Here is a 22,733-nt window from a genome sequence, read left to right on the forward strand (position 1 = left end):
TTTCAACTTCAATTGTTTATAAAATATGATATCACGTATAACAAATACATTTGTGCAAAATAATTGTTTGAATTATGATTGGTTTAAACCATGACAAAACGCCAACTCGGGTACGTGTGTGTGTGTGTGTGTGTGTGTGTGTGTGTGTGTGTGTGTGTGTGTGTGTGTGTGTGTGTGTGTGTGTGTGTGTGTGTGTGTGTGTGTGTGTGTGTGTGTGTATATTTATCTATATATCTACACATCTGGGCAGTGTCTGTGTTGTCACTTAACGACTCCCTCAAACTTTTGTTTCCATGGTTGTGGAGTGTTTTTAATAACGTTGTGGTGGTTTTGAATCACGTGGTGTTGAAGTATTTTGAATTATGTGGTGGTGAGGTGTTTTGAATTACTTGATGGTGAGGTGTTTTAAATGACATGGTGGTGAGGTGTTTTTAAATCACATGGTGGTGAGGTGTTTTTAAATCACATGGTGGTGAGGTATTTATAATTACATGGGGGTGAGGTGTTTTTACTTATGTGGTGATGAGGTGTTTTGAATTACTTGGTGGTGAGGTGTTTTTAAATGACATGGTGGTGAGGTGTTTTTAATTTCGTGGCTGTGAGGTGTTTTTATTCCGTGTTTTATGGCTGTGAGGTGTTTTTAATTTCGTGGTGGTGAGGTGTTTTTATTACGTGTTTTATGGCTGTGAGGTTGTTTTTATTTCGAGTTTTATGGCTGTGAGGTGTTTTTAATTCGTGTTTTATGGCTGTGAAGTGTTTTTATTACGTATTTTATGGCTGTGAGGTGTTTTAAATTACTTGGTGGTGAGGTGTTTTGAATGACGTGGTGGTGAGGTGTAATCGACTCGAACTTCCAGTCTGCACCTACCCCTCCCCTATGTATGTGCTGAGGGGTTCTTTCTTGGAAAAAAAAACATTCAACCTGAATCTTCAACCTAAATTGCTTATTAAAATGTAATATCACAAACACAACAAATACATTTGTGCAAAATAATTGTTTGTATTATGATTGGTGTAAATCATGACAACACAGCAACTCAGGTACAGTCATTATTCTCAGCTAAAATAAGCCCTTTCCTCAGTAACGACGCTTGGTGAGGCGAGCGCAGTGAGCCGAGCCAAGCTAGTATATACAGACTTGGCATTTAATATGGAATTTTTTTTTTTTCTTGACTTGGGTTTCCTTTCCGAACTCAGTATATCAATCTGGTGAGTTTCTTTTACGCTTCGGTGATTTCTTTGTTGAAAGAACCATGAACCTGATTGTCTGTCGCAGCAAGAAGTCAATAACAGGATTATATCACAGGTGGCGTGACAAAATGTACGGACAGGTACATTTGATGATTGGCTTCACAATCGGGTATATAAGGGTTGTTGCGTTCTGTATTAGTGGAAAACAACTGCTACACGTCTACAAAAGTTATTGCCGCTTCCTCTGGAGATGGTCCGTCAACTCGACAATGCTGTTTGTCATGGAGTGGTGGCTTTACAAAATTCCGGCATGAAACAGCGTGCTATTGCTCGGCAGTATGGCATCACTCAAGGTCAGGTGTCAAAGATCCCGAAACGAAATGCTCAGAGGGGTGTCCCTACTCCATACTCCAATATCGAGGCCAGGACGTCCCCACAGAACCACAAGGAGGGATGATCGCCAGCTGCACCGGTTAGTCCGCAATGGCCGTACCAAGTCAGCTAATCGGCTTCGGGCTGAGTGGCAGCAACTGACAAATGTGCCTGCATCCAGAAGGCTAGTCAACCAACGACTGGTTCAAGAACGCTATCGTGCCAGGCGTCCCCTGAGAAAGCCACGCCTGACAAGACAACACTGCCAGCGCCAATTGCAGTGGGCCAGAGAGCACCGTCAATGGCAGCCAGGACAATGGAATCACGTGACCTTGTGACGAGTCTAGATTTCTGGTCTATCGTTAAGATGGCCGCGTCCGAGTGCGCAGACAAGTGCATGAAGCCCACAACGAAGATTGTATAGTGCCAAGAGTCCAAGCTGGAGGTGGTGGGGTGACCGTTTGGGATGCTTTTCATGCAGGGGGCAAAACTGACCTGGTTGTTCTGAATGGAAACCTGAACCAGTTCAAGTACAGGGCCATTCTGGAAGAAACATTGCTTACATTTGCTCGTGCAGCCTTTCAAGGAAACTTTGTCTTCCAAGATGACAATGCACGGCCTCATCATGCTCGCATGATCCAACACTTTCTTGCTGACCGTGGTGTCGAGCATATTGAGTGGCCTGCCATGTCCCCGGATATACACGATATATATACTATATATATTGTTACGGCCCGCGGAGAAGGATGTTGGTTTGCCGAGCGGATGGCACCGCGGCCTAACAGTTACCCCGACTTACCCGATTCCCGAACGTTGGCCGGATCGCGCCACAGATATTCAATATGGAAAAGACTAAGGCGACACGGATGTGAAGATGAAGCAGAGAAAAAGGTTGGAAATACGAATCTAATTTATTTACTATGTACAGGCTCAATATAACCAAGGAAGAAGGAAAGATAAGAAAATAATTTACAGAAGATTTTAGACACAGTGCAACCTAGCTTATACAAACTTAATTAAATAGCCAGGACAGAACAAACGAAGACGACTCACACGGGGAATGATGATAGGAATGGCGGAGGTGGATGGCTTGGAGGGGGGAGGCCGGTCTACGGATACCGCAGCTCGATCGGCGCGTTTGGCAGCCGCCGTTCCTTTTCGGTCCTGCTCAAAACGTCCGTCCAGGCCCCAAGCTGCTGTGGCTGCAGTTTCGGTGGCTCAAGCTGCTGTTGATGCAGCCGCGGTGGCTCAAGCTGCTGTTGATGCAGCCGCGGTGGCTCAAGCTGCTCTCTTCAGGGGTCCCTTACTCAACTCTCTTCTCGGTGATCTCTTTGCCGCAACTCTTGTCATGGACCTCCTTACGCAACTCCTGAGCACTCTTGCGCGCGCGCTTTTATAACGCCTCCGGCGATCAAGCCGCCGGCCTTCAGGACACGCCCATCGGTGTGCTCACCTCAGCCCTGGTTGGTCGCGCGACCCTCTGGCTCCGCCCTTGATTACGATGGGCGGGCACGCCTTTCTTCCCCAACCTTGCCTCGTGGCCAATGGTGGTTGAAGAAAACCGCCCAAAATGCAGTTGGCCATTGAAATGAAATGAAAGGGGATCTACTCTTATTTCACTTGGTGCAATGGAGTATTTAAATTAATGGGAGACACAGCCTTACCCTAACACACATAATAAGGATATAAGCTACTGAACAAGGGTATTATAGTGTCCTTCAATGTATGCTTTATGGAATTAACTACCGGAACGCCCTTTGACCTTTATACACACTGGAGCAAGGAGGGCTCAGACTAAAACAATAATTCACAACCATTTACTATACAATACAACACAATCAAAAAAACTCAATCCTCATATCCGCAACAATATATACTCTATATATATTTTTATTTAATATATATATACATATTGTTGCGGTTTTGAGAACTCACACAGATAACATCATTAAAGGTTAAAGGTTGCACCCCATAGATAGGCCACATGCAACACGTTGGTCACCTTAGGACGGTAGTTATTTCTTAGTATGTGTTTAGATAAGGCCATGTCCAGTAGTTGCATCTGCGTTGCGTAAAGCAAATAAGAGTAGGCCCCTTTCGTTCATTTTGGCAGCCTCCCTCCAAGCGACGCCATTAAGCGCTCTTCAGTCTATACCCCATCGGCCCTCCCAATTTGTTACGCTCCTTGGCCAGCAGCCTTCGCTGCCCTTGGGCTTCCGTCAAACCAGCCCAAAAGCCACGAGGTGAGGCCCGAAAAGGGGGGGCGGAGCGCAAGGATGGCGGTGCGGCCACCTCAAACAGCCATCAAGGCGGAGCCGGTAAGCCCTCACCAGCCAACCAGGGCTGAGGGGAGATCGCCTGACCGGGCGTGGTTGGGGCTTCGAGAGCGTTCGCTGGCTTGGCTTATAAAAGCGCGGACACAAAGCCCTCATTAGGACTTACGCAGCAGCGCTCATTACACAGGACTGTGCGGAGAGGACTGACTGGGCGAGCTCGCATGAAAAGGACTGGTACGAGAGTTGAGTATGAGAGGGAAAGACGCGCTGTGGCAACCAGCTTGCAAAGGACAAGCGCACGGCACGCATTGCCGAGAACTGCAGCGTGCAGGACATTGGGGAAGGGGCGCTTGGAGCGAGTAATACCGGGAGCGCGTGTAAAGGCGCCGGTATGCATATTACATACGCAGCCAAGAGCCCCAAAGTCGCGCTAGCCCAGCTTACCGACCTTTCCCCGACACACTAATTGTCCGCTCGTGCCTACGCTACGCGGAGAGCTGTCTGCCGTCCACCATCATCGCCTGGTACGGGTCGAGGACCGGAGCCGGACCGGAGCCTGAACGCCATCGTCGGACCTTCCACCCTACCTTCTACATCCCCGCGTGAGTCTGAAGTCTGAGACTGAATCTGAGAGTGATCGGGCCCGTGTCCAGGGAATAGAATAACACTGTTATTAAGGCTGCCCTGTGTTCTTTTCCTTCCTCTTTCCTTGTACATTCTTTCGTTTCCTCTTTTTGTACATTGTAATAAATTGCCTTGTTCTTCCTGGTTTCTTCCTAAGTTTGATCGTCCTAGTCTTTTCTCCATTGGGTACGCGTGGCACGATTAGGAACCGCTATAATCGGGTCTAGTCCTTGTTAACAGCTCGGGTCGCGGATTGCTATCCACTCGGCATATTCAATCAATATCCGTGATTCCAGTGGGAGTTATTTCCTTGCTTCACAGTCGGTGTTAGTACTTAGGCAATAGGACTAAATTCGACCAACAACCCTATTTAACACCGACCGGAAGGAACGTGATAGCTTAGGGATCGCATCGGCCAGATAAAAGGCAAGGGGAGTAACCCCCCCTTGATAAGGGGAAGGCCGACGTCGGAGATCCGTAACAATTGGTGTCAGGAGTGGGATTTGGAACCCGAACCAAATTTTTTATCCTTTGGACAAATTTGGTCAAAATTACGAGCGGCCGGAATTTTTATTAACACCTAAATTTTAAATCGTGCCATGGATAGCCAAGGCGATCGGATGCCGGTGGGGGTAGATGGGGAGGAGTTAGAATTAACCCAGGACCCCCGGGAAGAAGTGGAGCAATTGGCAATGGAGGAGGATGCAGTTAATGAGGGTGCAGCAGCAGGGGTTGCAAGCGAACAAAATGGCGGCGCCTCGCACATGGCGACGAGGGCCGCGCCCGCTGCGCAAATGGGAGGGATGGATATGCAGGCCCTCATTGCGCAGCTACAGGCAGCCATACAAATGGGGGTGGACAGAACGCAGGAGCAAATTGGGGGATTGAGTAAGGAGATGGGAGAAATGATGGCCGATAGTAAGCAATTGAGAAACCAAATTGGGGAATTGAAAAATGATGTGGGAAACCAAATTGGGGGATTGAAAAACGATGTGGGAAACCAAATTGGGGGATTGAGAGACGGGTTAAGTAATTTGGAAACTAGAATCGGGGAGCAATTGGTAAATCAAATTGGGGGGTTAGAAAGCAAATTGGGGGGATTAGAAAGCCAGTTGGGGGGGCAATTGAAGGACATGGGTGATCAAATGAAAGAAATGAAAGAGGGGTTAGTGGGGTTGGAAAACAGGATGGCCACCCAGGAGAACCAAATGGAAGGAGTGAAGGACGGGTTAACGGGGTTAGAAGACAAGATGGGGGGCCAATTGAGGGAAATGGGGGATAAATCCACCCGGGAAATAAAACAAATGGGGGATCAGATAGAGGAGGTAAAAAACTGGCTGGAAAGCAAATTGGACGCCCAAAAGAACGAATTGGCACAAATGAGGGTGGCATCTAAGAGGGAAATGGAAGAAATGGGGGAGGATATAAGGCGAGGGGTGAGTGAAGAGGTCGCGGGGGTACCCGACGAGGTAAAGCAGTGTGAGGAGCGTGTGGAGAAAGAGGTGAGAAAGAGTACGGCTAGATTACAGGGGGGTATAGAGGAGTTGACGCGGGAAGTAGAGAAGCTGACAGTGGGACAAAAGGAGTTAGGGGAGCAAGTGGGTAAGAACACGGCCGTGATAGGGGGGGTGAAATCGGCACAGAAAGAAATAAAAAAGGAGCCTATAGCGACGAAGAAAGAGTGCCAGATGGTACACGAGGGGCTGACGAAGAGGTTGGGTGAGGTGGTAGATGCGTTGGGGGCGAAAGAATGAGAGATCAGAAACCATATAGAGACGACCAAGGTGACCTTAGAAGAAGAACTTGTGGGGGCGCACCGGGAAATAGAGGGGGTGAAACAAAAGTTTGAGGAGGTGGAAGAAGGGGTGAGTGAAATTAAAAAGAGACGAAGGGAGACGAAGAATGAAATAAAGGAGGAGGTGATGGAATTGGTACAAGGTCTGTGCTCACATCGTGATGACGTACTTGCTAGCCAGATAAAGTTTGCAGGTGGCGGAGGAGGAGCGAAGAGGAAGAAGCGCCGAGGTGAGTGGCGATATGATCGGAAATGTATATGGTGTGAGGGGAGGTTCAGCGAGCTTGGGGGTTGGTATAGACCCGGGCGTTCGTGAGAGGCCAATGGTAAGGTGTGCGACTGGTCCAGAGTGTGTGGAGAGTGTGCGCAGGGATGTCCGACCATGGGGAGTGTGAGAGGTGTTGGTGAGCCGGGGTGTGCGAGTATGGAGTGGGCAGCGGGTTGCGACGAGGTGACCCAAGCATCGACACCGACAGGGGTAGTCTTTAGAGGGACGGGGGACGCACGCGAGCCCCCGGGAGGGGGGGCTGCCTGTCAGGGTTTCCCGTCACGACGCGAGTCGACTCCTGGAGCCGGACCTCAACGCCAGTCTGCCTGGGCCTTCTCATCCCCTCCTCCAGTGATTCCTGCCTGCCATTCCCTGTCGTGTAAGTCTGTTTGTCTGTCCTTTTTGTTGTCTGGGATTTTAATATAAGACTGTTTAAGGCTGCCCTGTGTATCTTCTTCTTCTTCGTCCTGTATATTACTTTCGTTCTCTTCCTTTGGTTTGTTGTACATAATTAATAAATGTCTATTATTTCTTACCCTTTTGGTTTCATTCTTCCCCGATCGCTTTAGTCTTTTCTTTCGATTGAATACGTGTGGCACGATTTGGCCAACGCTCGGAATCGGGTTTAGTCAATTAATAACGGCTCGAACCGCGGATTGCTAAACCGCTCGGCAAATACCATCTTGTCCGTGGTTCGAGCGGTACTTGTCTCCCTGTCTTGCGGAGGGATTGGTGAAGGTATTCGGGATAACACCTTGACCAATAACCCTGATCAATCCCACCCCGCAAAATAGCGTTACAAGTACCAGGACCAGAAACGGCCGGCTTAACAGGCCAAGGGGATTAACCCCCCCCCCTAAGGGGAGTGCCGTCTCTGAGATCCGTAAATATATATATATATATATATATACATATATATATATATATATATATATATATATATATATATATATATATATACACACACAGTGAAACCTTGACTTACGAGTTTAATTCGTTCTGTGACCGAGCTCATAACTCAATTTGCTCGTTTCTCAAATTAAATTTCCCCATTAAAATGCATTGAAATGCTATTAATCCGTTCCAGCCCCCCAAAAACCACACCAATTTTTTTTGAAATATACAGTATATATAAAAATATCTCGCGCTTTATATTTCACCTGTATGCAGCATACAAGTTGGCAGGATGGCCTGGACTGGAGGTACGCACACTTGACTCTAAACTGTCCAGCCTGGGTTTGAATCCCAACCCAGCTATAACCTGTCATGTCGGTGTTTCACAGGCAGGGTGATTCATCAATGTGTGTACCGCTAAACTGGGCGCCCCGTTTGTGTCCCATTAGTTGTTGGATGTTAAGGATCTCACCGTGTTTTCCACAAAGAGAAGGCGAGCTGTCGCCGGCACTCTGAACAAGTTGTGGCCTGGCATGCTCTTCTCCTCTGCCGTTATATACGTCCTCCTCGGCATCTTTTTCCAGAAGAGCCCTGTCTCGTCACAGTTGAAGATTTGCTGGGGGATGTATCGTTCGGCTTCTATCAGTTCGGCAAAAGTTATAATAAAATCTTCAGCTGCCTTCACATCCGAGCTTGCTGCCTCACCATGCCTGACGACGGAGTGAATGCCGGTCCTCTTCTTAAAATTATCAAACCATCCCCGACTGGCTTTGAATGACTTCCGATGCCTTGTCCGTTGATGTTCCCGCCGCCTGCTGCACCAAATCCCCGTAAATGTCTCGGGCCTTCTCACACATGATGTTCTCGGTCACGGTATCTCCTGCGAGCTGCTTCTCCGTCAACCACACAAACAACAAATTCTCCATCTCTTCATGGATAGAGGTCCGGAGCTTTGAAATAATCGTAACGCCCTTGGCTGGCGTTATAGCCTTTATCGACTCCTTCTGCTTCAAAATCGTACATATCGTAGAAGTACTACGATCGTACTGCCTCACCAAGTCGACAACACGCACACCTCGCTCATGTTTTTCGACGATTGCGTGTTTATTTCCAAGCACATCATCCTCTTCTTCTTCTCAGTACTGCCCTTGGCACTCAATTTCTTAGGACCCATGGTTAAAACTAAGAAATTTTCCAAAATAACCAAAATGCGAAAACAAAGCAGCAGCGATATACGGCAGAGATGCTTGCACGGCAAGATAATCACGTGACCTGAACCTACCTGGTGGCGGGTGGCGTAAGCTCCAAAATAACCAAAATGCGAAAACAAAGCAGCAGCGATATACGGCAGAGATGCTTGCACGGCAAGATAACCACGTGACCGGAACCCACCTGGTGGCGGGTGGCGTAAGCTCCAAAATAACCAAAATGCGAAAACAAAGCCGCAGCGATATACGGCAGAGATGCTTGCACGGCAAGATAACCACGTGACCGGAACCCACTTGGTGGCGGGTGGCGTAAGCTCGTAACTCAGATCTCGGCTCGCATCTCAAAGCAATAAACCGCCCGAGCGACGGCTCGTATCTCGGAAAACTCGTAAGTTGGTGCACTCGTAAGTCAAGGTTTCACTGTGTATATACAGTCATCCCTCGTTTATCGCGGGGGTTACGTTCCAGAACCCCCCGCGATAGGTGAAAATCCGCGAAGTGGAAACCATATATTAATTTTATTATTTTTATATATTTTAAGCCTTTAAAAACCCTCCCCATACTCTTATAAACCTTTCCCACGCTCTTATGAACCCTTTCTACACTCTTAAACACACTTTTGAGACCCATCCTTAGTCCTTACGTATTAGAAAAATATTTGTACGTGTATATATAGCTGGACAGTACATTGATGCAAGTTCTTTTATAATTGCAATTAATTAACAAACAAACATACACATATGATCATGGAACTACACAAGTACAGTACAACAAAGTATTTACATTGATGCAAATTGTGTTTTTGAAAGCAAAAGGCAATAATTGACAAAAGTGCCTTTAATCAAACCTGAGGCCTAAGCATACAGAAGTCTTCATGAACTATTCAAAATAGAGATGATGATTAATTTTGAAAATTAATAAGAAATGCATTTAGCTTCCTCTTGCATATGCAGCAGCTTCCTGATGGTTAATTTGTAGGAAGCAGTGGGGGGTGGAGAGGAGGTGAGGAGGGTGGTTATTCCTGATCTGATGCAGTGATGAAGCAGATATCTCATCTGTATCAAAAGGTAATGACCGAAAAATCCCATCCTCCACAACCTCGGTCATTCATGTTACTCAGCGACTTAATTTAATTGCAGCTTTAGACAACATCATCGAAATCGTCATCATGATCATGTGTCTCTAAGTTGTAAACATAATTTACTGTAAATTAGAGGTTACCCAAAGTATGATGACTCTTAAAACCATATTGATCATTAAACTGCAGGACACAGTTTGGCATCAACCTTGCAAATTACTTAAAGTAGCGAAGAACCGTCCAAGAACCCTCCTTACGGATGGGTTAATTACCCCCAGAATCATGGACAAGTTAATTACCCCCAGAATACGGGACTTTCAAAATGCGCGATTCTTTGTCTACTCATTTATAATGCGTATTTTATTTCGATTTACTGTAATATTCTTTTAATATAGGTTTTAATTAATGTGTTATATTTTTATTTATATTATTATTAATTTTTTAGGCTAGAAAATGCTTATTTTACCGCAAAAATAATTAAAATCTAAAAAAATAAAAATACCTATAGGCCGCAGAATCCCGCGATATAATGAAAAATCACATATATAATTTTACATATACTAGCGAGAAAAACCCGCGATGTACCGAAGCCGCGATAAGTGAAGCGCGATATAGCGAGGGATTACTGTATATATATATATATATATATATATATATAAATAACATATATATATATATCTATATATATTTTTTTTTTTCACTTTTTTTTTTTTTATAACTTCTTTTTTTCTTTTCTTTTTTCAGCCGAGGCTCGTGTAAGAGCTAACGCATAAAACACGAAAACATAAACAGATACACATAAAACATAGTAAAAGGAGCGGGAGACAAGAGGGGGAGAGAGAGGGAAGCACACAAGCAACAGTCGAGCACAGGGACATCGGGAGATCTATGGAAGGGAGAGGGCTGGGGGGGGGGGGGTACACGGTGAAAACAAATGGACATAACTAGCACTTTCAGGAAAGAAATGGCCAACATTCAGGAAATGGCCAGGAAATTCAGGATATTTCAGGAAATGCCAACATTCGATGCAATAAATCACGAAAGATTGTGAGAGTCGTGAGGATTCCTACTCTCGGTTGCCTTCTTTTCCCTGGCACGAATATACTCATTCCAGTAGTTTGTTTCGAATCTTGAGAGGAGGACTGTAAAAGAAAGAGGAAAGGAAGCAGGGAGGCAGGCAATCTATGAAGAGCGAATCAAATTTCTCCTTCATCTGAATAGCACTAACCTTCAAAACAAACAAGTGTAATTATTACCCGCATTACCGAAGATGGACAACGGTTATGTTTTCACTTGTGTTTGTCTGTTTCTTTGCTATTGCAAAATTGAACATTCACAAGTACATTGGTTGGTGTGTGTCTGTGTCTGTGTCTGTGTCTGCCGCCAACAGGTCGCATTTTACTCCGATCTTGAGGAAGCTTCACCACCAGGAAGAGCTAGTCACAAGCTGGATGCCTATTGTTTGAGGTCAACAGGTCAAAGGCATGAATCGTCAATTTTTATCCAATTCACTTGATATCTACTTCTTGTATATAAAACCGAAAAACACGAGTGGACTATGAATCCTCGGTCGAACCACATGAGTATGTCTATTAATTAAGGACTATTGTAACACAAGTTTTAAACATTTAGACCCTGAGACCCCTTTAGACCTTTTAAAACCCTTTATACCCCCCTTAAACTGACACACCATATTTAGATACTGTTACGTTTGTGGGGGTAGAAGACGAATAGCCATAATGGAGATAGGATTGTATAAATTAGCATGTACCGTGTGCGAGTAGGAAGCCCATCTCAATGTACATAAGCAGGGAAACAGTGAGCTTAAGAGTGTTTATGTGTCACCACACGGAGGGTGGTTTTGTGTTAGTTAAATTGGGCTTAAGGATAATTCCCAGTATTTAATTGCCTCCTGTGATTTTCCTTTATGTTTTTACATTCACTCGACCAGCCGTGCAATCGGCCCCATTAACCACAACAACCGACATAGTGCCGAACATTCCCGATTGAGCAATTAACCCCGCCCCACCAATCGACTAAGGAACACGGCCACACCCCCAGAGTGGGTTGAGGGGCATGGAAACTATAGTGGCCGGCAGACCACACCCTGAGCGATTGGCCAGGGGTGATTGTCAGAGCAAGCTCACTCGGGCCGGAGAAGAAGAAGAAGAATCTGTCGCTCTCTCGGTCTCTTGACACGAACAAGGAAGGTGCCATTTTCCTTTGTTCGTGCTGGTGCGATTTGGCTTCGTGGCAGGTGGATGCCTTTTGTCCCTGGCTTGGCTGTTCCTGGCTCGTGTGCGATCGTGGAGAGGAGGAAGAAGAATCCCTCTCACTCGCTCTCTCTGGTGCTGGCGGTTTGATCGGGCAGTCACGCTTTTTCCTTTGTCTCTCGGGTGGCCCGTGAGGAGAACTTTGCGGAGCTTTGGAAACTCTCCCATCGTGAAGGAAGGGGTGTTGGTGAACTGTGGTGTTTCTCGTGGGAGCTGGAGCCACGTTGCGTTTCAGAGGCAGTGGAGAGCGAGGCAGGACCGGCCGCATGAATTGCCTCATGTTCGTGACGCAGTGAGGAGGAACTTTGAGCCATCTTGTGCGTTTCCCGTGTGGGCGGCTTCAGGCCACATCGGACTGTCGACGTTATTCAACAACTTTGTCGAGACCAGAGCTGAGTGCCGGCAAATAAAGGGGGAGGGGGGGGGGGAGGATTTTCTTTTTATTTGCTTTAATCATTCCCCTGTCTCTTTTTGTGTCTGAGTGGAGACGTCTCAAGTTAGGATTATAGATGTACCTCACCATCCATTTTATTTCCGTGCTTTACTTCATTAAACCATTATTTGTTGCATTTCATTTGTTGTATTTATTTTCCTTGTCTCGTTTCTGTGTTTGTGGGTTCGAGCAATAAACCCGTGGTGACCGTCCGTAAGGGTAAGAACTTTGGTCCGTTCGGCGCACGCCAAAAAAAAGTTCCACCAATTTTCGTTGTATTCGCCTCAGAGTTGAAGCAAACTGTTCGGCTATCTGCCGCCCGTGATCTTAATCAACGGCGACACGACCATACTTTAGACCTTTTAAACCCTTAAGACTCTTTAAACAGCTTAACAGTCACCAAGACCCCTTAAGACTCACCGAGACCCCAATAATTTGTAGACCCCGTTGGAACCCTTATCCGTCCGTCTGTGTCTGTCTGAAGGATGAAATATCCTATAGACCCTGTTAGACCTTTGGCCCCTAAAATCCTTAAGACCCTATAGACCCTGTTAGGACCCTGAGAACCCTAAACTCCTCCATTTCTTGTCGACCCTACAATAACCCTAAGTCCTTATAGTCCCCTAAAACCTTAATAAATCCTTTAGACCCCTAAAACATAGTCAATGCAATTAGACCCTTGAGTCTTGTAAAGACTGTTGGAACATACCCTTCAGGCCTTAAGAACCCTTAGACCATTATAGACTCTTTAGACCGCAACTATTATTGGAAAATACCCTTTAGATCTCAATACCCCTTAACACCCTGAAAGACTATTTAGACAACTTAATGGCACACCACACAAACACCTGTAGTCTTCCCGCAATATACAGACTCTACTTTTTCAGCAAGTAATGTGCAATCTCCACTCACCCAGTGGCTGGGAACTCTACAAGATGGTACATATTTTGCATATTGTGTCACTGAATTGATTGGTCAATCAAAAACAGAAAAGGATGTTGTTTATTTGGATTTCACAAGTATCATGCTATGCATGACATATTTTTGTTCAATTGTGAGCAGGGTATTGAAAAGGTCATTGATGGATTCGGACGAAACTTGGTTTACAGGTAGGGTGTGTGACAAGGACGAATTGCTTCGATTTTGGTGAAGATCCAGATTCGGCAAATCAGTGGGATACAAAACGTAAATTTTTTAGCCTGGTGGAGGTATGTGCTCTACCGAGTGCCATTCTCATTTTGCATTTATCAGCCAAAGCACCGCCTACCCTTATAGTCTTCGTCAAGCCAACTCCATGACCAAACACAGGCTTCGAATGAACCGTCAGTCCCGGGCTGTTAACCTCCTTGACCCTCGGCCAAGAGTCCACCATTGGATTGGGTCGTGTAACCTTGAGGACGGGTGCTTGTACTCTGTCCGAACGCCTGGCATGCAGTTTATAACGAGCGTCTGCGGGACCCGTTGTGGGATTCATTCTAGACGCAGGGCGTACACCTCGGGACAGCAGCTTCTCACGAGCATCCCACATTGGGGCTGGCCTGGAATCTCCCCCACTCAGCTTCATGCGAGCGTCAAATGTGCTCGAGCACATTCCACCTGCTGCAAAGCGTCCTGGATTGGCGTCTCCAAGGCGAGATTTCACCGCAGTCCCAGGTGCCATGGGCCCGATTCTAGGACAAAAGATACAAATCCTTGACAATAGCTCACAACTTTACATTAATGTAGTTTCCTTGAACCAAAATTCTGAACAACCAATCACACAAAAACTAATTATTCCCTAATTATATCGGTTGTACAATTATTCAGTATGTCTTAGATGACATGCTAAAACACTCAGAAGAAATTAAAGGCAAATTAATTTACACCAGTGACATAATGCACGATGACCGAGAAAGACTTGGCTAAAGGTGGTGGAAGAAGAAATGCGGGCAAGGGGGTTAACAAGGAGAGATGCAGAAAATAGGGCAAAATGGAGAAGATTGTCATGGGGACCGCTCCAGCAGGGAAAATGGCCTTTAAATGCCTGTTGTTGTGTTGTTGTTATCTATCTATAATTCCAGCAATCTCTGTGTGTGTGTGTGTGTGTGTCTGTGTGTGTGTTTGTTTGTCTGTGACCGCTGTTTCTCGACAACCACGGGTCCGATATACTTGCAACTTGCCAGGTATATTGCTGGGGACCCGAGGATGTGCCTTTTCAAGGTTTCATATTAATCGGACAAGTAGTTAGCGAGCTATGTCCAAAAAACGATTCAACCAATCAGAGAGCAGCGAGCTATCACGTGTGCCGAACGTGGCGAACAGACTCTGCCTCGGACGGCACATTTGAGAGCGTATTCATTTATTTCACGTTGGCAAACTATGTTGGCGTTAAACTATGTTTTAAAACTAAATAAAACTAATTTGCGATTCATCGTAACTGCGATTTGCGACCTTCCGGACAGTGAAGACTTCACTTCCGGCAGCCAATCACAGAACGCGTTGTTGCGAGCCGAGCCGAGCGCGTGCGCCATTACGGTTCGTAATTCGATTTCTTCCGGAGAAAATAATAATTTCTCGATTTCTTATGCGCATTATTTCTCCCAGAGCGAAGGGCGGAAGCGAAGAGCGTTGTTTTTTTTGTTTACGGGCGTACGGGCGTACGGGCGGGGTAGAGCGTACGGGTAGCGTTTTTTTTTTTTTTTGGCAAGGAACGGGCACCCACGTACGGGCATGCCCTAGTCTATCTATAATTCCAGTAATCTCTGTGTGTGTGTGTGTGTGTGTGTGTGTGTGTGTGTGTCTGTGTGTGTGTTTGTTTGTCTGTGACCGCTGTTTCTCGACAACCACGGGTCCGATATACTTGAAACTTGCCAGGTATATTGCTGGGGACCCGAGGATGTGCCTTTTCAAGGTTTGAAATTAATCGGACAAGTAGTTACCGAGCTATGTCCAAAAAACGATTCAACCAATCAGAGAGCAGCGAGCTATCACGTGTGCCGAACGTGCCGAACAGACTCTGCCTCGGACGGCACATTTGAGAGCGTATTCATTTATTTCACGTTGGCAAACTATGTTGCCGTTAAACTATGTTTTAAAACTAATTAAAACTAATTTGCGATTCATCGTAACTGCGATTTGCGACCTTCCGGACAGTGAAGACTGCACTTCCGGCAGCCAATCACAGAACGCGTTATTGCGTAGGCGTGGCCGATGTGAGAGCGAGCCGAGCCGAGCGCGTGCGCCATTACGGTTCGTAATTCGATTTCTTCCGGAGAAAATAATAATTTCTCGATTTCTTATGCGCATTATTTCTCCCAATTCAGTCAGAGCGAAGGGCGGAAGCGAAGAGCGTTGTTTTTTTTGTTTACGGGCGTACGGGCGTACGGGCGGGGTAGAGCGTACGGGTAGCGTTATTTTTTTTTTTTGGCAAGGAACGGGCACCCACGTACGGGCATGCCCTAGTTGACCTAATGCACGTAACCCTTATCCACAAGTGTTTGTTGTGCATAAGCATATGCAAAAATTGCAGTTTTTAGGATGTGCCTAGTAATTGTCAAATTTGGACGTACGCGGTATCAAAATGTGCGCAAGCCGCTAGGAAAAAGTCGCAAAAGGAGAATTTTAAATGCCCGGCGGTTGCGAAAATTGGCAAGGGGGTAGGGGCTCCAAAGCCCCCCCCCCCCCCCCCCCCATCTCCCAGTGCATTTAGAAAGAGAAAATTTTCATTATGTTTGAAAACGTTTAGTTGCTAAGGTAGAATTTGCAAGGAACAAATAAACTTGAATAGAAAGCATTTCGTGTGAAATAACAATGACAAATGCAAGATGCAGTTGACATCATCGAAGCTTAACGCTCAAAGGAATGACTTAAAAGAATGATCATTCCTCATGCAGAGAAGCAAAGATAAACAGAGAACATTGCACGTATCAGTGTCATTTCATCATGTCGAACACAAAGGATAAAATTCCATGAACCACCAGGTCATGTCAGTCATTAAGAAACTTCCACTTCCGCGTTTAACCCCCTTTACTCCACCAAATCGTTAATGACAAAAACATAAGCTTTTCCATGCTTCCCACGGTGGTTAGCATATCTCCATCAAGGTTCTGTTGTTAACATTCACATGTTAAGCCTTTAGTTTAGCAGCACACCGCCAATTAAACAAAAATGATTACAAGGGAATTTGACACGAGGCGGACATTCGGCCCATTATGCCTGCACTACATCACCAGATTAATCAAAATAAAGACCAATTACTGCACTGTAGTCCCAAGAAGGAAGCCGGACATCAACAATGCATAACGCGCACATATTATACAGTCAGACCCCGCTATTCACGGTTCTGCTATTCATGGGTTCCTTGTATTAGCGGTTGATAAATTGTGACCTGCATGGAGGAGGCATGGGGGAGCGCACGGAGGGGGGAGGGGGCATGGGCGGACCGCACGGAGGAGTGGGGGGGCATGGGCGGACTGCATGGGGGGGGGGCGGACTGCACGGAGAAGAGGGGTATGGAAGAGTGCACGGACAGAGAGGACTTGGGGGGACCACATGGGGGGGGGAGGGCTTGGGAGGACCACACGGGGGGGGGGAGGGCTTGGGAGGACCACACGGGGGGGCGTGGGGCTTGGGGGGACCACACGGGGGAGGGGAGGGCTTGAAGGGGACCACACGGGGAGGGAAGGCTTGGAGGGGACCACACGGGGAGGGAAGGCTTGGAGGGGACCACACGGGGAGGGAAGGCTTGGAGGGGACCACACGGGGAGGGAAGGCTTGGAGGGGACCACATGGGGAGGGAAGGCTTGGAGGGGACCACACGGGGAGGGAAGGCTTGGAGGGGACCACACGGGGAGGGAAGGCTTGGAGGGGACCACACGGGGAGGGAAGGCTTGGAGGGGACCACACGGGGAGGGAAGGCTTGGAGGGGACCACACGGGGAGGGAAGGCTTGGAGAGGACCACACGGGAGGGAAGGCTTGGAGGGGACCACACGGGGAGGGAAGGCTTGGAGAGGACCACACGGGGAGGGAAGGCTTGGAGGGGACCACACGGGGAGGGAAGGCTTGGAGAGGACCACACGGGGAGGGAAGGCTTGGAGGGGACCACACGGGGAGGGAAGGCTTGGAGAGGACCACACGGGGAGGGAAGGCTTGGAGGGGAGGAAAGGCTTGGCGGGGACCACACAGGGAGGGAAGGCTTTGAGGGGAACACACGGGGAGGGAAGGCTTGGAGGGGACCACATGGGGAGGAAAGGCTTAGAGGGGACCACACGGGGAGGGAAGGCTTGGATGGGAACACACGGGGAGGGAAGGCTTGGAGGGGGACCACATGGGGAGGGAAGGCTTAGAGAGGACCACACAGGGAGGGAAGGCTTGGAGAGGACCACACGGGGAGGGAAGGCTTGGAGGGGACCACACGGGGAGGGAAGGGCTTGGAGGGGACCACACGGGAGGAAAGGCTTGGAGGGGACACACGGGGAGGGAAGGCTTGGAGGGGACCACACGGGGAGGGAAGGCTTGGAGGGGACCACACGGGGAGGGAAGGCTTGGAGGGGACCACACGGGGAGGGAAGGCTTGGAGGGGACCACACGGGGAGAGAAGGCTTGGAGAGGACCACACGGGGAGGGAAGGCTTCGAGAAGACCACACGGGGAGGAAGGCTTGGAGGGGACCACACGGGGGGAGAGGACTTGGGCGGGACCACATGGGGGGGGGACCACACGGGGGGCCTTGGGGGGCACCACACGGGGGGAGCTTGGGGACACCACACGAGGGGGGAGGGCTTGGGGGGGACGACACGGGGGGAAGGGGTTGGGGGGACCACACGGGGGGGGCTTGGGGGGACCACATGGGGGGGCTTGGGGGGACCACATGGGGGGGAGGTCTTTGGGGGACCACACGGGGGGGGAGGGCTTGGGGGGACCACACGGGGGAGGGCTTGGGGGGACCACACGGGGGAGGAGGGCTTGGGGGGACCACACGGGGGGGGGAGGGCTTGGGGGGACTACACGGGGGAGGAGGACTTGGGGGGACCACATGGGGAGGAGGAGGGCTTGGGGGGACCACACGGGGGAGGAGGGCTTGGGGGGACCACACGGGGGAGGAGGGCTTGGGGGGACCACACGGGGGAGGAGGGCTTGGGGGACTACACGGGGGGGGGGCTTGGGGGGGGAGCACACGGGGAGGGGGGAGGGCTTGCGGGGGACACACGGGGGAGGGGAGGGCTTGGGGGGACCACGCGGGGGGGAGGGCTTGGGGGGGACCACGCGGGGGGGAGGGCTTGGGGGGGACCACGCGGGGGGGAGGGCTTGGGGGGGACCACGCGGGGGGGAGGGCTTGGGGGGGACCACGCGGGGGGGAGGGCTTGGGGGGGACCACGCGGGGGGAGGGCTTGGGGGGGGACCACGCGGGGGGAGGGCTTGGGGGGGACCACGCGGGGGGGAGGGCTTGGGGGGGACCACGCGGGGGGGAGGGCTTGGGGGGGACCACGCGGGGGGAGGGGCTTGGGGGGGACCACGCGGGGGGGAGGGCTTGGGGGGGACCACGCGGGGGGGGAGGGCTTGGGGGGGACCACGCGGGGGGGAGGGCCTGGGGGGGACCACGCGGGGGGGAGGGCTTGGGGGGGACCACGCGGGGGGGAGGGCTTGGGGGGGACCACGCGGGGGGGAGGGCTTGGGGGGGACCACGCGGGGGGAGGGCTTGGGGGGGACCACGCGGGGGGAGGGCTTGGGGGGGACCACGCGGGGGGGGGAGGGCTTGGGGGGGACACGCGGGGGGGAGGGCTTGGGGGGGACCACGCGGGGGGGAGGGGCTTGGGGGGGACCACGCGGGGGGGGACCACACGGGGGAGGAGGGCTTGGGGGGGACCACACGGGGAGGAGGGCTTGGGGGGACCACACGGGGGAGGAGGGCTTGGGGGGACCACACGGGGGAGGAGGGCTTGGGGGGACCACACGGGGGAGGAGGGCTTGGGGGGACCACACGGGGGGAGGGCTTGGGGGGACCACACGGGGGAGGAGGGCTTGGGGGGACCACATGGGGGAGGAGGGCTTGGGGGGACTACACGGGGGAGGAGGGCTTGGGGGGACCACACGGGGGGGGCTTGGAGGGAGCACACGGGGAGGGGGGAGGGGGGAGGGCTTGCGGGGGACCACACGGGGGAGGGAGGGCTTGGGGGGACCACATGGGGGAGGAGGGCTTGGGGGGACCACACGGGGGGAGGGCTTGGGGGGACCACACGGGGGAGGAGGGCTTGGGGGACCACACGGGGGGGCTTGGGAGGGAGCACACGGGGAGGGGGGAGGGGGGAGGGCTTGCGGGGGACCACACGGGGGAGGAGGGCTTGGGGGGACCACATGGGGGAGGAGGGCTTGGGGGGACCACACGGGGGGAGGGCTTGGGGGACCACACGGGGGGAGGGCTTGGGGGGACCACACGGGGGAGGAGGGCTTGGGGGGACCACACGGGGGAGGAGGGCTTGGGGGACTACACGGGGGGGGGCTTGGGGGGGAGCACACGGGGAGGGGGGAGGGCTTGCGGGGGGACCACACGGGGGAGGGGAGGGCTTGGGGGGGACCACACGGGGGGGGGGCTTGGGGGGACCACACGGGGGGAGGGCTTGGGGGACCACACGGGGGAGGAGGGCTTGGGGGGACCACATGGGGGAGGAGGGCTTGGGGGGACTACACGGGGGAGGAGGGCTTGGGGGGACCACACGGGGGGGGCTTGGGAGGGAGCACACGGGGAGGGGGGAGGGGGGAGGGCTTGCGGGGGACCACGCGGGGGGGGAGGGCTTGGGGGGGACGGCTTGGGGGGGACCACGGCGGGGGGGAGGGCTTGGGGGGGGACCACGCGGGGGGGAGGGGCTTGGGGGGGACCACGCGGGGGGAGGGCTTGGGGGGGACCACGCGGGGGGGGACCACGCGGGGGGGGGACCACGTGGGGGGGACCATGCGGGGGGGACCATGCGGGGGGGACCATGCGGGGGGGACCATGCGGGGGGGGGCATGCGGGGGTGGGGCATGCGGGGGTGGGGCATGCGGGGGTGGGGCATGCGGGGGTGGGGCCACGCGGGGGGGACCACGCGGGGGGGGACCACGCGGGGGGGGACCACGCGGGGGGGGGACCACGCGGGGGGGGGACCACGCGGGGGGCACGCGGGGGGGGGGGCACGCGGGGGGGGATTGGGGGACCACGCGGGGGGGGAGGGCTTGAGTGGACCGTACGGGGGGGAGAAGGGGAACGACATGGGGGAGGAGCAGCGACAAGGGGACACACGGAGGAGCAGGATAAAGAGAAGGGCTCCCGTGTACGTGTCGAGGCACTGCACGTGCACTATATTAATTATCATTTCACATTCCTGTCTCCAAACAAATCTGTTACCTCAAATTCAGCCCACAATGACATGTTTGTAATCAAACTCCATGCCCTCGTTTTTGCCATAAGTATAACATAATGTCGGTTATCGATTCATTAACCAGACGTCGTTTGGTGAATAACCACAGATCATCCTGAAAATCTGTACGAGATAAACACCTTCACCTCGTCCGAGTCGGACGTCTCAAAACCTGCAATTCACATCACAATAAGGAAGTCGGTTTCAACCCCCAAGGCCAATGGTTCATCGTCCTCTTCGCTCTCGGACGGAGAAACTATTTAACCGAGAAGACGAGCTTAAAGCAGCCTATGACCAGCGTACAGTTGCCTCGGTATAATAAACCCCCCCACAGGTCTCGATTTAATCGGAAAACGTCGAAACGTCGAAACGTCGGACACAAACACGTCAACAACAGTAGAACAGAGTACAGTATTCAGTACGAGTATGTATAACTAGTATAATGTGTGCTGACGGAACGCGCAAAAGGTAACCCGAACAAGACCTCAGGCTTTGGCCCTTTAACACAACAGACCCAGAAGGGATCAATCACAAGGTAACCCTTACCTTCTTCGACCGCTCAGGCCTCGTTTTCTTATCACCTCATCAAGCGAGAAATCGGCCATTTTCACGTACGCGGTGCAGTGCCAGTGTGGGATCGCAAAACAAAAAAAACAAAAATCGCTTTTAATTTCCAAAGCACAAGCACACAGTCTTATTTAGGAACTATAACTATGAAGATAAAGATTAATTTACAACCAAACAATGGCGCGAGAAGCGTTGTGCACTTCAAGGATAATAAAGAAGAGTTAAGAAAACGGAGGTTTAAACCTTAACCGACTACACCGCCTAGGCCACTGCAAAGCGAACCATTATTTTAACAAATATTATATTGTATTATATTTCGCTTTCCAAGCCAGTCGTTCCGTATCAACCGCTTTGCAAACCGCTCGGCACATGGAGAGAGCGATTAAGAGAGTAGCTTCGTTATGTTTGCCAAAATGACTGCCGTAGTCGGATTCAAAACGATGCAAACACTTGTTAATATTAAACGTTCAGAGGCACCACCCCTGTTATGCAAATTCATAATATTATTGAAACGTGAATTTCATTATTTTAATTGTTTCTTCTACTTTTCATCGTCATTCTTCACGACCGACAAACACGCAAAACCCCTTCGCAAAAAAAATGCACAGTGGGGTGTACATAGACAAGCTTGGCAGGCGTTCCTCCTTCTGGCTCCCTATTTATTTATCTATATTTCCCTTTTCCTCTGTAGCCGCTGCTAACACAATAAATTCGTTTGGGGAAATTATCACACGAGGGTCGGGTAAAACTGAAAACGACGGCTCGGACAAACATTTTCTCGAGTACCAGTTCCACAATAGCATTGTTTACATGGAGACCGCCATGTTGTTAGGCAGTGCCGAGCACTCCTTTCCGTTGCATGCTTCAGCGCTTTAAATCCGCTTGGCGAGCGGTAGGTAAGCTGCTTGCTAGCTATGCTTAAATAAATCCGTCAAAACTATTTAATTTATTTTAGAGAATGGGGATAGGATGGGGAAATTCTCCCTTGACAAGACGCTTTCACAGACGTCACACAGCCACAGGTGCATGAAGTGTGGTGCTACACACACAACTTGCTTGCCAAAGAGGTAGGCCACAGCGCGTTTGATAACCAAAAGAGTCTTTATTAAGAAAGCTCAAACTGCAGCACTGGGCGGGCTCGAGCTTGGAGCCCGCATATATGTGCGGGGGCCACGCCTAGTCCCCGGGCGTGGCCGATCGGTCGATAGGCGGGGCATGCCTTCCAGTTCCCCGCCTGGACGTTCGCGCCACCTGCTGGTGCGTTGAATTCGTATCCTCTTGCTTGTGTCCGCCACACGCGCCCCCCCAGAATTCCCGCGCACCTGATGAGCAACTCATGGTCGAAGGTGCTGTACCGGCGTTCGTGCGGGCGAAGCTGCTGG

The 22,733-nt window shown here is 50.8% G+C and overlaps 1 protein-coding gene across 2 annotated transcripts in view; it reads right to left on the reverse strand.

Annotated features, from left to right (window-relative positions):
- POLDIP3 (DNA polymerase delta interacting protein 3) overlaps positions 1 to 21,706 on the reverse strand; it is a 59,595-nt gene extending 37,889 nt beyond the window's left edge. Inside the window, exons 1-3 of one of the 2 annotated variants that reach the window (XM_078774914.1) lie at positions 21,331 to 21,706; positions 13,680 to 14,082; positions 10,777 to 10,848 (exon numbers count right to left, since the gene is read on the reverse strand). In XM_078774914.1, coding sequence (XP_078631040.1) covers positions 10,777 to 10,848; positions 13,680 to 14,082; positions 21,331 to 21,389 — 534 coding nt within the window. In that variant the 5' untranslated portion in view covers positions 21,390 to 21,706. The remainder of the gene's footprint in view (positions 1 to 10,776; positions 10,849 to 13,679; positions 14,083 to 21,330) is intronic. The other variant, XM_078774912.1, reaches the window with a different exon arrangement.
- Positions 21,707 to 22,733: the final 1,027 nt, after the last annotated feature.

The sequence above is a fragment of the Myxine glutinosa genome, chromosome 3 (assembly GCF_964187855.1).
Source record: "Myxine glutinosa chromosome 3, kmMyxGlut1.1, whole genome shotgun sequence".
Taxonomy (NCBI): Eukaryota; Metazoa; Chordata; class Myxini; order Myxiniformes; family Myxinidae; genus Myxine; species Myxine glutinosa.